Source organism: Pundamilia nyererei, unplaced genomic scaffold (assembly GCF_000239375.1).
Source record: "Pundamilia nyererei isolate P.nyererei 1_Seehausen unplaced genomic scaffold, PunNye1.0 scaffold00202, whole genome shotgun sequence".
Lineage (NCBI taxonomy): Eukaryota > Metazoa > Chordata > Actinopteri > Cichliformes > Cichlidae > Pundamilia > Pundamilia nyererei.
Window position 1 is genome coordinate 993,740 of NW_005187603.1, and position 15,487 is coordinate 1,009,226.

The window sequence follows — 15,487 nt, forward strand, 5'->3', positions numbered from 1 at the left end:
TAACTCTATGTTAACTCTATAATAACTCTATGATAACTCTATGTTAACTCTATAATAACTCCCCACAAATCTTCTGAAAACTGTTGAGAGTTCATTTGAGACGCGACCAAAAGGAGAAAATATTAAAAAGTGTTTGTTTGGTTTTGACGGGGGAACATTTGATCGTCTTTAATAACAGAAACCGTTTGTGGAGAAAAAGGACCCGCTGTTCAAAGTGCCCACCTCCCTCCACCTAAAACACTTCCACAGGATACACCTGTGCATCCTCACTGATAGCTCCTCCTGCAGACTCCTCCCTCCTCTGTCCTCCTCCAGGTCACAGAGGAGGAGAAGCCTCCCCAGGTCTCTGGTGGAGGAACCAAAGGAGGGGTTATAAAATGAGAACAGGGTCAGTCTTCATATGTAGGGTGAGTGCTTTGTGTTTCTGTTTTTGTCCTCACCGGCTCGTCTCTTTGGATTTCCTTGTCCTTTTGTTTTTGTTGCGCTCTGAACTTCTTGGTTTGTTTTTCTTTGCTTGCATCGCCTCTGTCTGCATGGTCACATGTTACAAGAATACTGGAGTCTCTCCCTCACATAACGACTCCTCACCCCTGGGTCTGACCTCAGAGGCCTGGACTGAGAATCAGGCATCAGCCACAGGAGACGTTTTACTGCAAAACGAGGTTTTTGTCTGATTCTGAGAGTATTCGAGTACTTTAATACGGTTACTTCTTGTGCCTGACTGGGCTTGCTTGTTTGTCTGCACAATAAATGTAACATACGAGACAAACCAAAAGCTGGACCGAGCGTCTGGACTGATGCAGGCGGAGGCGTGTGTGAAGGAATGTACTTTTGTCCATAAGGCAGAAAAGGAGAGAAAGGCGAAACAAAGAGCTCGGTGCCCCTGAATGTTCTGTTAGTGTGGCTGAGTGGTTTCCTGAGGCCCCTCACAAAACTGTAAAGCTATAAAAAGGCTTCCTCATCTCCTCAAAGCTGCTCTCAACTGATCTGCACAGGCTGCTGACAGCTGCAGGCTGAGTCAGAGAAACAGAGCTTCACCTGCTCACAAACCTCTTCAGGTGTGAAGGGAGGAAGTGGGCGCTTCAGAATAAAAGCTGAATTGTGGACCTCCTCTAGAGATAAATGATGTTTTCATTCAGGACACAGATATTTCGATTGAGTGATGCTAACATCAGGGAGTAAATGATTAACTTTAAACCTTAATATACTTAAATGGATGAGTTTTATTAGAATACAGTTGTTATTTGGCGTGAAAGTCAAAAATGAGCGATGCTCACATTTTACTTTGATTTTATGCCTGTAGTCCTGTCTCTGTCCCAACTCTCTGCTTTGTTAGCCTTCTTCACCTGTTCTCATACAGAGGTCAGAGGTCAAAGAGGGACCAGTGAAGCAGACTAACGTTAAAGAACAGAGGAGCAGGGAGAAGCGATCTGGACTCGGAGCGACTACAGAAATCGGTCATTAAACTTCACAGACTGGCTGATGGGCCCTTGGACATGCAGATGGATTACTGCCATAAACACATAAATGTGTTTTCATCTGAAGCAGAAAAAACACAATAAAGACTAAATCATGACTGTAGGGACACTGAAATGGAAACAAGAAGGTGAAAAACTGAGAAAACAGCTGCAGAGACTCGAAACATCGTCCACAGTGACAAATGCTGTGAAACAAAGAGGAGACAGAAAACACACAATGATGTAAAACCAGATAAATACAACACGAGGCAAAATGTGCACAAATACATGCAAAAACACAAACAGAGACACCAAGCGCTATTCTGATTTTTATTTTCATGTGTTCCGAAAGAAAATGACAGACAGCAGAATTATTAACACATACTCAGTATATTAACTGAAATTTGTTCCAGATTCAAATATTTTATTACAACTCTGCTCCAAAGTTTGTGATCTTTGAATGCATTTTTAATCACTTTGAACCGCTGGTTTAGTAAAAATAAAATGTAATGGTCACTTTGGACTGGAACAGTCGGGCAGCAGGAAGAAGATCTAAAAGATAAAATGTCGAATAAAACTGAGCCCTTTGAACAGAAATGAAAATCTATTTAAAGGTTTATTAATAATAAAAACTCCATCGTCATTTCACTCAGTTTAATTTCTGAAATCTGGTATATATGTTTGTCTGTTCGTTTTTGTGTCGTTTTGTTTAAATGCGCTCTGGTGTAATGTCTATGATTGGACAGATGAGGGCGCCATATACACGTGAGACGTGAAAGAACCGATTGAGACGCTTTTATATTTGTGCCGTCATTAAAAAGTTATTCCTGCTACATTAATGTCGCATCCATATTTTTTCTCCACTGATTTCTTCCACAGCTGAGCAGGATTCAGTGATTCCCGAAACAGAGGAAACTCCATGAACACATCTTCACCTCCACTTTTACACACTATTAATCTATTCATCTTATTTATTTAGTTATAGATTTTTTTTTTAGCATTTGTTTGTTTGTTTTTCTATTACTGTGTTATTGCCTTTATTTATTCCCTTATACTGTGATTTCTCTATAGAGAAGGTCTCACTATACTTTTATTTGTGTTGTTATTACTATTGTTGTATTTCCTAATGTATTCTCCTTTGTGCTTGTTATGCTTTTGTGCAGTAGTGATGGTTTTTTTCTCTCTCGCAGTGGTTTTTTTGGGGGTTTTTTGCACTTCCTGTTCTCTGTTGTCATCACAGGAACACGTGACAGGATCTGTCAGACGTCTGTGCAACGACTCCTGTGATAATTAAAGAAACCGATTCATGTATTACTTTTATAAAGTAACCGACTTTCCTTCAAAGCTTCTCGTTTAAAGTTTAAAGTGTGGAACTGCAGATTTTTGGGGTTATTTCTGTAGTTTTGACTGAAAAATGACTGAAGCCTCATTTTTCTGTGGATGGTTGCAGTAACTGCTTTGAGCTGTGATCACACAGAGCGCAGTGAAGGTGGGAACTGTGCAGCAAAATTAAAGGATGAATCACCTCGTTTAAAAGGTGAGTTTGCTGTTCAGGGTGTAACTGAGTATTTCTGCAGTACTTGAGTACTTCCGTCAATAATCATTGTGTTTTTGTAAATACTGAGCTGTGCAGACGGCTGTTAACTATTGACTCTCACAGACCCCCCCCCCCCGCTCTTGCTGTGGTGGTGAGATGACCCCCAGCTGAACTTTTCTAACATTCAGCAGCAGCTCAGACGGGAACCATGAAGCACGAGCAGCTCCAGGAAGCAAGAAAAAGAAAAAAAGCAATGATACAGAAAGCTTGATGTTCCCGTTTCATCAGAGACGACGGTGCATCAGGGGCCCTGCACGTCTCCAGCAGGCGGATAAAAGTGCATCTCGTCCTGCTGGATGAAATCCAAATGTGCTTTTGTTTTACTGCTCAGGTTCATTTTTAACATCCGCTCAGAGACAAACCCTCACCTACGAGCAAACATCCCCCACTGAGAATATAAGATAAGATAAGATAAGATAAGATAAGATAAGATAAGATAAGATAAGATAAGATAAGATAAAACTTTATTAATCCCTCGGGTGGGTTCCTCTGGGAAATTCGGTTTCCAAAAGCACAGCACCGACAGAAGTTACAGAGTAACAGAATATTATATATACACACACACACACACACACACATATATAAATACAGAGACATATATAAATAAAATATACGAAGGGGATAAATAGAATAAATAGGAATAAAAATAAAAATACAAGTGAATTGCACATTTCAAGTATGGAGTCTATTGCACTGTTGACTATTAGCAAAAGTATTGCACAGTGAGGTGAAGAGGCACTACAGCGTAGTTGTTCCCCCCTCCTTTGGTGAGTACAAGTTAAAGGTCAGGTCAGTTAGTGGCTGTGAGTCACTGAGAATTCAATAAATATGTTAACAGATGAGAAATATTGCACCAGAGATAAATGCAGGTTAATAAAAAGTCTCCGCTCGCTGATAAAACATCACTTTTCACAACATTCGATTTAATTTCACTGCCCTGACGCCACTTCTGAAGAGAATTCCAAAGATCTGAGGAATATTTGCATTTGAAGGAATTATTCAGAGATAAGAACCGACACACTTTGTTTTGAACATGGTGTCGCCTCAGCCAGCGAATCAGGACACAAACAGCATGTTCACACAGTTCAAAGTGCTCCACAGACAAAAGACAGGCTGAGCACAACAAACACGAAACAAGCATCAGAAATAAAAATATTACAGAATAAGAGAATAAAAATAAAGAAAGGGACGTCGGCGTCTTTGCACTAAAATCATTTTTCGTGGACGCCCTGGCTCGATGTGCGCCAGGGGTCAGTTTGGGGACCAGCCTTGTTTCCTGTGTATATGCCCCCCTGTCTGTGTGTAATTGACACAATGAGGACTCACATGATCATCAGAGCTGAGTGCTCTTTGTCAAGTTTAAGACTGGACAGAAATAAAAGTTGAGGAATTCGGGCAGCAGCTGCAAACATCACACCACCAACTAACACGACCGGTCGTCTTTAAGTATCTCAAGGACACAAAGACTATCAGACCAGCGAAGCCTCCAGTGGGGGCCATCATTTATATACAGTCTTTGGACTAAATTATACGTATCCTCCCTCTCTGACATCACAGAGAGCCAAGATTAGAAAACACTGTGACCGACTGAGCGTTCAGAGCAGTCTGAATCCTGAGGATTACAGCACACACACTGACCTCATTAACTGAAACTTTGGCCATGTTTAATCTGCACATCCAGCTCCTGAACTGAGATACCTGACAGGTAATAAAGCAAAAGGAGAGCAGGTCCATCTGCTGTGATGTTCTCATGAGCAAACAGAACCACTAGACCTGCTGAAGCCTGTTAGGAGCTTTGTGTCCCTATAGTCTTCCTCTTTCCTCCAATAATACATAACAGATGCCCTCCTGTGTCACATGCTCCTTCACCTGCAGCAGGGCTGAATTATTCACCTGATGGCAGAAAGAGAGCCGGACAGCCTGCAGCCGAGAGCTGCTCTGCCCCGATAAGAAGATTATCAGTGTTCATCAGGAGAACCGTCACTGTGGGTCCTCTGGAGCTCAGCTCTGAGGGGACAGGCTGATAGTGTTTCGTGTCGAAGCCACGACGCTCATCCAAGCACAAACACTCGTTCCTTTTATCTGTAGCCCATCATGCAAAAGGCTTTTTAAATTTTAAAAGTGTTTGCAGAAAAATGCAGCATGTTACCAGTGGAAACCACAAACTGTATATCAAAGATGGATGTACCCCCTGGAACATGACTATGTTTGAAGTCTCTGTGTTAGAGTTTTAGCTGCAGCCATCTTGGTTTTTGAAGCCAGAAGTGACCATGTTTAGGTTAGATGTTGGAGTGCTAAGTTAGCGGTTAGTAAGATGCATCCACATATATCTGTGTAGGTTCTCAGTTATCCAGGTCACGGAAATCTAAGGAGCTTGGAAAGACTTTTTAAAATTCTGTGAAGACATTTTACCTGCTCAGTCATCCAGGTAAGTGAATCACTGTTGGTTCTGTTCATCTGGACGTAGCGAGACGGAAGAAGTCACTTGGATGAGTGACGAAACGTTTGAAAACTCTACATCTAGATGAACAGAATCAAACTTTGGGGATTTACTTACCTGGACGATTGATCATGAATCAAAACGGAATCTTTTGGGGTCTCAAGCAAAATTATCTTCAGTGCTAAAACCAAATGGTGGAGGCGTTTAAAGTCTATGGGAGTTATCCCTTAAGAGGGTCGTTGACCCACTATTAGCATGAGCAAAGGTGTGAAAAAAGGGCGTGGGTCATTATCAACAGAGGTTTCGGGTGAGACATTGTGAGACTTTCCCTCACACCATCATCATTGAGACCGCTGGAAGCACTGTGAGAATCATGTTCTTTGATTTCTCCAGTGCCTTCAACACTATTCTTCCCTCGGTTCTGAAGGACAAGCTGGAGAACTCTGGAGTGGACCATCACCTCACTACCTGGATCCTGGACTACCTCACCGACCGACCACAGTATGTGAGGTCTCAGGGCTGTGTGTCGGACAGGGTCGTCTGCAGTACGGGGGCCCCACAGGGAACGGTTCTGGCTCCGTTCCTCTTCACCATCTACACTGCAGACTTCTCCCACAATTCCACCCAGTGCTTCCTGCAGAAGTTCTCTGATGACTCTGCAATAGTCGGCCTCATCACTGATGGGGACGACAGGGAGTACAGAGGACTGACCCAAGACTTTGTGGACTGGTGCCAGCTGAACTACCTCCAGATCAACGCCAGTAAAACCAAGGAACTGGTGGTAGACTTCCGCAGGCACAAGCATTCCCCACTGCAACCACTGAACATCCAGGGTATGGACATTGAGGCTGTGGACAGCTACAGGTACCTTGGTGTTCATCTGAACAACAGACTGGACTGGACTCATAACTCAGACGCCCTCTACAGGAAAGGGCAGAGCAGGCTGTACCTGCTGCGGAGACTCAGGTCGTTTGGAGTGGAGGGCCCACTCCTGAAGACCTTCTATGACTCTGTTGTGGCTTCTGCTATCTTTTACGGTGTGGTCTGCTGGGGCGGCAGCATCTCTGCTGGGGACAGGAAGAGACTGAACAGGGTGATCCGAAGGGCCAGCTCTGTTCTTGGATGCCCTCTGGACCCAGTGGAGGTGGTGAGTGACAGGAGAATGGCGGCTAAGCTGTCATCCCTGTTGGACAACATCTCCCACCCCATGCAGCAGACTGTGACAGCACTGAGCAGCTCCTTCAGTGGGAGACTGCGGCACCCACGGTGTGGGACGCAGAGATTTCGCAGGTCTTTCCTCCCCACTGCTGTCAGACTCCATAATAAAAACTTTAACTGATCAAACACACACATCCACACATGTGCAATGATACTAAGTGCAATAATCCTTTCTGTCATCGTTGTATTTTTACTCAGTTGTATATAGCATTTGTATTCTATTTTTATCTTATTGTATATTTATTTTATTGTATTCTTCTGTATATAGTATTTTATTTATTCTATTCTGTACAGTTGTGTACTGTATTTATTCTTATTGTATCCTAATTTTTGCCTCATAACTTTTGCACTGTCCACTTCCTGCTGTGACAAAACAAATTTCCCACGTGTGGGACTAATAAAGGTTATCTTATCTTATCTTATCTTATCTTATCTTATCTTATCAACTGATGCAAAACGTGAGTGGAGGTTGAGGCACCTGGGAAAGGTCTCAAAACTGTTTTGTAGGCGGCAGACAGTTGGCGTTGTAACTTACGAATCCATCTTTGAACTGTTCACAGATGGAGATGCCACCATTTGGTTATAGAAATGAAGAAGCTTCTTGGATGGGAAATCAAATGTCCTCACGAAAGCTACAGAAGTCCGGTCAGCTTTTTGACAGTGGATGTTGGAGGAACTACAGTCTGCCACCCTGGGGCCACACCATTTAAAAGTTTCTAGAAACGTCTCTGCAAGCTCATGTGGTGAAAAGGGGTCAGGATATCAATACAAAGATCAGTTTCATGTCCTTCTTTACATTCTCGCTGTCACGTTAGTGTTTAAATAGATTATGCTTCATCATTTATAAATGATTTATTTTTGATCTGCTCCTGAGATGTTAATTTTGGTTTATTGTCCAATAACAACAACAACTAAGATGTTTGTGAAGGCAAAATCAATTTCATTATTAGCTCCTTATTTCAGAAAAACATCAATGTAAGTCACAGTTATAGGATATGATATATTATATGGAGCACATACACATTTAAGACATGTGTATGTGGTCAGAAAAAGAAAAAGTAGTGAAAAACTAGACATACATGAATAACAGACACGTACATATCAGTATTATTACTCATGCCTCTGCGACCCGGCCCCGGATAAAGCGGATGAAGATGGATGGATGAGTCTTATTATTGTTAATAGGCAAATTCAAGTTAGTTGGATTCCAACATGGATTTAATATTCTTTATATGAAAAATTTATTAATAAAAGCAATTAAATTATTTAAATCCTGGACTTTATGTACCAATAACAGAAAAATCTCTTACATCAAAACGTTTGTAAATTAACACATACGTTACAGATCTTTAAAATACCCTGTAATTCTCATGAATATTCTGCATTACCGTGGAAACAAATTACTGAATAAATCGGTTGTGTTCGAAATGTGTTGTTTCATATTACTACAGTATATATTACAGTTTTGATAAATGCAAAAGCAAACGCAAAGTAAACCTTCGTGTATTATGTAACACACTCCTTATAGTAGCCTATTTAATTTTAAATGCATTTTTGATATATCAGGTTTTTGTGGTGTATATGAGAAAAATATAGGCAGTCAGTTAAATAAATTATAAAATTAAATTTTAAAAATGTATTTAATTTATTATGTCTTTCTCGGGTTGACTCTATGAACGGGATATGTTTCAAAAAATAAAACAAAATATTTACAGTGTTTACACGTGTGAAGCTCGTGAGGAAGCAGCCAATCGGCTCTATGAGTTTACGGCAACTGGCCGATCGAACATTACGTCAGCGTAACGAACACAAATGAAAGCGCTTGTGTAACAATACTCGACAAACACTGAGGGCGGCGTGGACGGTTTTCACTCACCCGTATTTAACACTCCACCTACCGACACAGTCCTAACACTTAAAACCAGCGCACCGAAGAAATTTAAACTCGTTTCATCGATAGCCAATCAGCGCCTCTGTAGTACTCTCTCGCCGTGGAGTCGTCCAATCAGTGACGCGTTGCTCTTTGTTGTTGCGATGACATGAAAACATTGTTGTTGCTGCTGCGGAGACTCACGGACAGACGAGCAGGAAGGACGGAAGGTTCGCGGGGCTTCCTTCAGGTCCGGGTTTAGTTATTATCATTTTTTTTATTTTTTAGAAAAAAAGGTGGCAGTTTTTGTCTGTAAAGGAGCCGCGGGAGCAGCCATGTCGGTCAATATGGAAGAACTGAGGCACCAAGTGATGATAAACCAGTTTGTTTTGACGGCTGGCTGCGCCGCGGATCAGGCGAAGCAGCTCCTCCAGGCGGCCCACTGGCAGTTCGAGGTGAGTGGGAGGTTTATTTACACGTTGAGTCCTTTTATTAACCCCCACGCGTGATTTGGTGTAGAAAGAGGTGCCCGTGAACTCGCTGTGGTGATTGTTTTGAGGATTTCCCGTGCTGCCTCGCTGCCATGCGCTCCCGGGGCTAGCGTTAGCCGCCTAGCCGCGCTGAGGACGTGGTGTTCGATGCTTTTTGTTTACATTCTCCGTCGCCTCGCCGTTAAGCTAGCTGCTGTTAGCCGGGCAGAGCGGTAGTGCGCTCGGGTTGGACCAGGGCTGTGTAAGGCTAGAGTAGGGCGGTGTTTATTTTGGCGTGGAGATGCTGATAAGATAAGATGCGCTGTTTTTCATCCGCTCGCATTACTCACAGATCATAAACTACAGGTCAGGCTTGTTTACCGTCAGAGCTCGCGGGGTGATCTGATGGATCAGCCCCTCCCTGCCCGGCTCAAAAACAATCGTTTCATCACGTTTCCTGTGTGAGTTTCTGGAAGCACAGCGAGCGGCTCTCTGCGTGTTTGTGTCCGCTTCACGGAGCGGATAAAGAGGTCAGACCGTGCGTGCTCCCCGCTAAGCGCCCTGACATTGATCCCGGTGCTTCTCGGTTATATATAGACCGATTAAGATGCATTATCCTTCCAGCTGTTCCTATACACGGACCTCCGTGTGCCATTAACACCTATTAGAAGTTGAAGCTGGCTGGTGGAGGTCAGTTTGAGCTGTTTCTTCGCAGTTTTCCCAACGTGGCGCTCGTGTCTCTAACTATGATTCAAAGCCGAGAAGTCCTCCTCGAACAGGGCGAGGCAGGCCAGCGGATAGACGAGCCTTTAGCTGCTCGTTGTGTTTAGTGGGAGTCATAAAATGCGTGGTTGAGCTGCTGGTTCTCCTCTTTTTGGGTCCCATGATATTAATCTGATACGCATGCCGGGGACGTGACTGTTTACTGGGCCTGTGATGGTCAGGCTAATAATTCAATAAAGCGTACAGTGTAAATACACAGGCCAGCTGTAAGTCATTACAGAAGGCTCTGTGCTCACTGGAAAATGAAAAGTAGCCACTATTGATCAGATTTTGTTGACCAACAAACTTGGAAATTTCTATGAAGTGACGGTCAGGCTCCCTCTGCTCCTCACTGGTTTCCTCTTTCATTGCTAAACAGGCCTGAGCTTGTTTCCTTCATGTGCTGCAGCACAGAGCGCTGTGTTTTCGCCAGCTTATGAAGAAAACACACTCGCACTCGTGTTTGAAATCCTCCTCAGCCTCTCTCTAACCACCGATCACAGATTGTGGATCGGATTAAGATTTGGGGATTTTCCTTTTCATGGATCCAAAATGTTAATTGAATGATCTCAGACTGGATCGCTGGAAGAAGCCTGACATTTTTATTTTGGCCCACCTTTAAAAAGCAGAAATGCACAGACTGTGCTGAGCCTGATAAGGCAGCATTGGCAGTCCATCAGCCATTCCTGAAAAGTTGTTTCACTACGGTTCTGTGCTGCGTCACCTCACAGCAATTTGTGAACGTTATTCTTATTCAATGAAATAAATAAAGGATAAAAAAAAGATTTAGGTGTACCCAGGTCCTGTTTTCAACTTCTGCTCCCATCTGTCTGTGTTTGCGTGGATGATTTCTCCTTGACCACCTTCCAGAACATCTGACATTTCATCAAACGCACCCATCCGCAGCATTGACCTGCTGAACAGCTAACGGTCACCTGAGCTTCCACACCTCTGTCTGTTGCAGCCAGGTGCTGCACCGGGAGGGGAGGAGGCGGTGGTGATGTTTGGAGTACTGTCAGGAGTTGGGGTTATGACTCTGATTGGCTGACTTGTTTATTTGGAAAAAGTGCTGTGCACTGCTACTTTGTGTGACTGGAAACTGGGATTAAGGAGTGTTGTTGTGTCTCTGGGGTGAGTCACTAACCTTCACGTTACCTGGACAACATAATACAGCTGAATCCTGGAAAACAACGCTGAGGGAGAAGCACGGGTTAGAGGCGCAACCTTGGTGTGAAGGATGTGGGTGTTCCTCGCGTCTGAGACGCCGGACTTGCAGTCAGACCTCAGTCCCACGCTAACATGTCCCCACAGCAGGCTGTTATTTTGTTTTGGTGTTTGCTGAATGAAGAGAATCGAGCTGCAGTTCCTCTAACGTCCACTGGAGGCTCCAGCAGTTAGTCAGTCCCCATAGACTCCCATGTTAGAACATTCCAGCAGAAATCAACAGGTTTACAGCCTGATACACAAACTCGTTCAGTCTCTGTGGACAATTTCCTCTTTTAGAACAATCGTCCAGGTGTTTACGTTCACGCTGGATGTCCTGCTGACTCACAGGTCAAAAATAATCTGTATTTATCTTGCCTGTGTCACTTGCCTCTCACTGACATCATACAGACCCAAGAGTAGAAGTTTCAAAGTTTACATTTATGGGGAAAGATTGAATGATGTTAAGGAACCGCGTGACCACAGACCTTCAGCCGGCTGTGAAGAGACGCACGGACCTTAAATAATCCTGAGATTTAACCTGTGGACGAGTAACTGGAGTAACGAAGTTGGTGGAAGAAGTTTGTTTGAGGGGAAAGAAAGCTTTTGAAAACAGACCCGAGCGCTGAGTGACGTTGGCAGGTCCAGATGAGTGTTTTGTGTTGATTATCATGTTGATGATGCTGACTGTGTTTGTACAGTGTTGACTCGTTCTGAGCAAACACAGCGACACGTGAGGAGCCCGAAGCAGGAAATGTGTTCATGCTGTTTTTGTAAAATTACTACAATGACAGTGAAAATAGCTGCTGATTAACTTCCTGTCGAACCGCCCGGTTTGCCCCTTTGCTGAAAGAGGAAGTTTCTTTTTCTGTTGGAGCTTCTGTTTTTTTTTTGTCCTTGGTCATGAGGCACTAGAGTGAAAGTAAAAGCCGTCACGCCGCCGTGAACCGTTTTCCCTCTGCAAGGACTTTTAAAGACACTCGCAGGTTACGGAGTTTCCTGCAACAAACCAGAAAATTAAACGAGACGAGACAAAGAGCGGCTCTTCGCACAATAGCGGCCGAGCACTTTCGCTCTTTGAGATGGGTGTCACGTTGTACGGCAGACATTCCTGCGCCACCGCTGTTGTTAAACAACCACGGCTGGGGGGAGGGAAGGGCACGGCATTCATTCAAGTGTTGGGAACAAAAAGAAGAAACTGAGCTGCAAAACAAGCTCACGCTCCCTGTTCAGACCACAGGAGCTCTGCAGTCCCACAGTTATTGCAGACATTGAACTCAGCAAACACCACATTCAGTGATTTTTATCTGTTATGCACGGTTAAATATTGTGCTGGTTTTAATGTTCCTGCACGTCGAAGATGCTGGGAACAGTGGAGCTCCGAGGCGTTCGAGTCCTTAGTGCAGAAACTGGCTGTCTCAGTGTTGGGAATGGAAAGTCTAAAGTGGTCCCCTCCTGGTCAGTTACCACCTGTGGGATGACTCCACCCCCCGCAACATTGCTGGGGGGGGGTCCCTTGGGTCCTCGGGAAATGTTTTGTAGCGTTGGGTCGGCCCGGTGTTTCTCCTTCTGCAATCACAGCGTGCGTTTGAGTTCACAACAAAGACGATGCGTACGTGAAGCCAACTCGTTTCCCTGTTTGCACAATCAGGAGACGCACTGTTTACATTTCAGGCTGCTGTGAGGGAAAGCTGGAAAAGTTCGACGAGCGCTCGTGTTTTGTCTTCTGAAAACTTGCAGACCTTCAGAGATACGAGCGTTTGAGTCAGTCCAACCCAGCTCAATGTCACACAGGACGAAACAGGAGACGCTGATGAGACTCTTTGTTTCTTACTTCACTGCCAGTGTTTCTGCGCCACAGCTGCTTAAATCCGAACACTTTCAGCGTGTTTCTGCAAACATGAAACTAAACGTCTTTTTGGGTTTTGTGAGGTTGTCTCTGGCGGTTAATGCCCCGAGACAGGAAATGAAAAATGATGTGACACATGAGTCCATGATCATAAATAAGTCGGTCCTTTTATAACTGATCAGTTTTCCTGTTTCAGTGATTATTGGGTATGTTATCAAAGCTTCCAGGCGCGATGACCTCGGCTGCTTCAGGTGGTTTGGCTGTGAAATAAGCTCGTTTTCGTTCTGTGGCTTTAAAAATGTTGTCAGCTCTGCAGGAAGCTGCAGATCATTTCTTCAGAAACAGAAAGTCTGGTTTTTGTTCGCCTCCCTCGAGGTTTCACTCCCAGCAGCTCTGCAGAAAAAAGAGTCTCTGCGGTCTGATGACTCAGTTTCAGGTCCCAGCGTGGAGATGATACGTTTAGCCCTTTGTGTTAACGATGGTGAAAGGTGGGGGTATGGGGCGGCCCTTCCTGTCTGAGGTTTTGGGGGAAATGAATGCGTCCTGCTTGCTCTCCATGTGGAAACGTAACTCGTCCTTCTGCCTCTCTTTCTGTCTGCAGACGGCCTTGAGCTCCTTCTTCCAGGAGGCCAACGTCCCCGGGCATCACCACCAGATGGTAAGTGCGTGAAAACGTTACTAAACACAACGATTTTATGAAAGTCTTCTGGGGTTGTGGTTGGATGGTTCAGCGTGGCGATCCACAGGCTGCCGTTCAGACATCAGGAAGCAGTTCGATGGTCCACGCCATTCCTTCTTCCTGCATCTGCCGGTTGGTTTAGTCACAGAGCAGCAGAAGGTGGAGGGCGAGCTGCTCGCACAGACGCTGTGTTTGTGTTTGAGCGCTGTTAGGACGACGGGCGTGTGCAGCCATAATAACTGTTTAATCTCCAACTGCAGCCCTGTAATTTAATAATTACCGGCTTATAAAGAGAAAATGTGCAGACCTGCGTCACAGTGAGCAGACAGGTGTGTGTGTGTGTGTGTGTGTGTGTGTGTGTGTGTGTGTGTGTGTGTGTGTGTGTGTGTGTGTGTGTGTGTGTTCTCATTAAGTCTCCTGCCTCTGCCTCCCTGGATCTGATCCTCGGTCGTGCTGGGACGCCTGCAGCAGGCGTGTTTTGTTTTCATTCCTCCTCCTCTGGTTTGTGTGCATGCGTTGGGAGGGGGGGGGCATGTTGAGGCAGCAGGCTGCTTTGTTGTTATTTTGGGTGACATCATCTTCATCATCTGCACTGAAGCAACTCAGCGCTCTGAGCGAGCATCAGCTGCCCAACTTCCTCCCGGGGTGCACAGGAGGAGGAGGGAGCAGCGATGTGGAGCCTTTATTGTGAAAGTACTGAGTTTGTTTGAGGCTCAGAAAATGGCAGAGTTTGGACTTTTTGCCGTAAGAACAAATATTGACAAATTTAGTGGAATATTTTAGAAAAATGTAAAAAATATTTTGAGTACAAACAGTTTTTCGGAGTATGGGGGAAATGGGAATCCACATGTGTGTCTGTAAACTGATCAACTATTAAAGATAACACTGAAGTCTTGAGGAAATAAAAAGCTCCGCAGGAACCAGCCGAGCGGCTTCTTCTCCTTCTTAGACGCCTCGGAGATTAATGAGAGAGCGTGTGTGCACGTGCAGCTGCGCCTCAGAGAGTTGATAAGAACCAATCGATCCTGTTCCTGAGGATCATTTTTGACTCGTAAGTAAAAGTTTGATTATTTGGCTCTGTGTGAGGTCACGTGGCGCCCGGCAAGCTGGTGTTTTTGTTCTTGGTCCAACGTCATCGGTGCGATGCATCAACACGCAGCACACCACAGAACCGGTTCTCCGAGGCTCACGGGAAATCTACAGAGGCGAGGCCGTTTGTAACGAACACGCCGATCCGGCCTGAACAGCAGCAGGAAAATGCCCGCAGGTTTACCGCCTCTGCACGCCGTGCACCTCGGCGCTGAAACAACACACCCGGCTGTTTACGTCGGGAAGGAGGCCTTTCGCCGGCTCAACGTGAACATGTGAGAAGGCGGAGCTCCAACAGGCAGCGTAAAAGTCACTGTGGTCATCCCGCTGTTGTTTTGGTGACACAGATCTGTGGCTGCAGGCGCAACTCTGTTTGTTTCGGTGTGCTCCAAATTGACGTCGCTAAACATCACCTCATGAGATGGGCGTGTCGCACGCCGTAAAAGGAAGGGGAAGGGCTAAAAGGTCTGCACCTGAGACTCGGGTTCAACCATCTGTACCACATATGGAGGGTAATTAATGTCAGTTTTATCTCGGGCGCTGGTGGAGACTCCAGGAAGTTCCTGCGACCTGCCAACAGACGGTTATTGCCCCCCCAGTAAACCATAAACACAAAGAATATATAAATATGGGTGCAGCCAGCGTGTCGTGGTGGCTCGGGTTTTGGTTCCACCGTGTTGGTTTATTGTCTGCAGACTCGCAGCTGCTGACCTCATTAAAACGAAGCTGTTTAATAATCTTATTTTCATTGAGCAGCATGTGTGGCTCCGCCTCCAGCAGCCTTAGAAAGTCTGGGTCGTCCAATGGCCCTCCTGACTTTCCTTCGCTGTGTGTGTGTGCGTGTGTGTGTGTG

At 44.9% G+C, this 15,487-nt stretch overlaps 1 protein-coding gene across 1 annotated transcript in view; it reads left to right on the forward strand.

The window, feature by feature from the left end:
- Positions 1-8,707: 8,707 nt before the first annotated feature.
- Positions 8,708-15,487, forward strand: part of ubald2 (UBA-like domain containing 2) — an 8,219-nt gene continuing 1,439 nt past the window's right edge. Inside the window, exons 1-2 of the mRNA XM_005747724.1 lie at positions 8,708-9,037; positions 13,468-13,524. Of these exons, the coding sequence (XP_005747781.1) occupies positions 8,918-9,037; positions 13,468-13,524 (177 nt within the window). The 5' untranslated portion in view covers positions 8,708-8,917. The remainder of the gene's footprint in view (positions 9,038-13,467; positions 13,525-15,487) is intronic.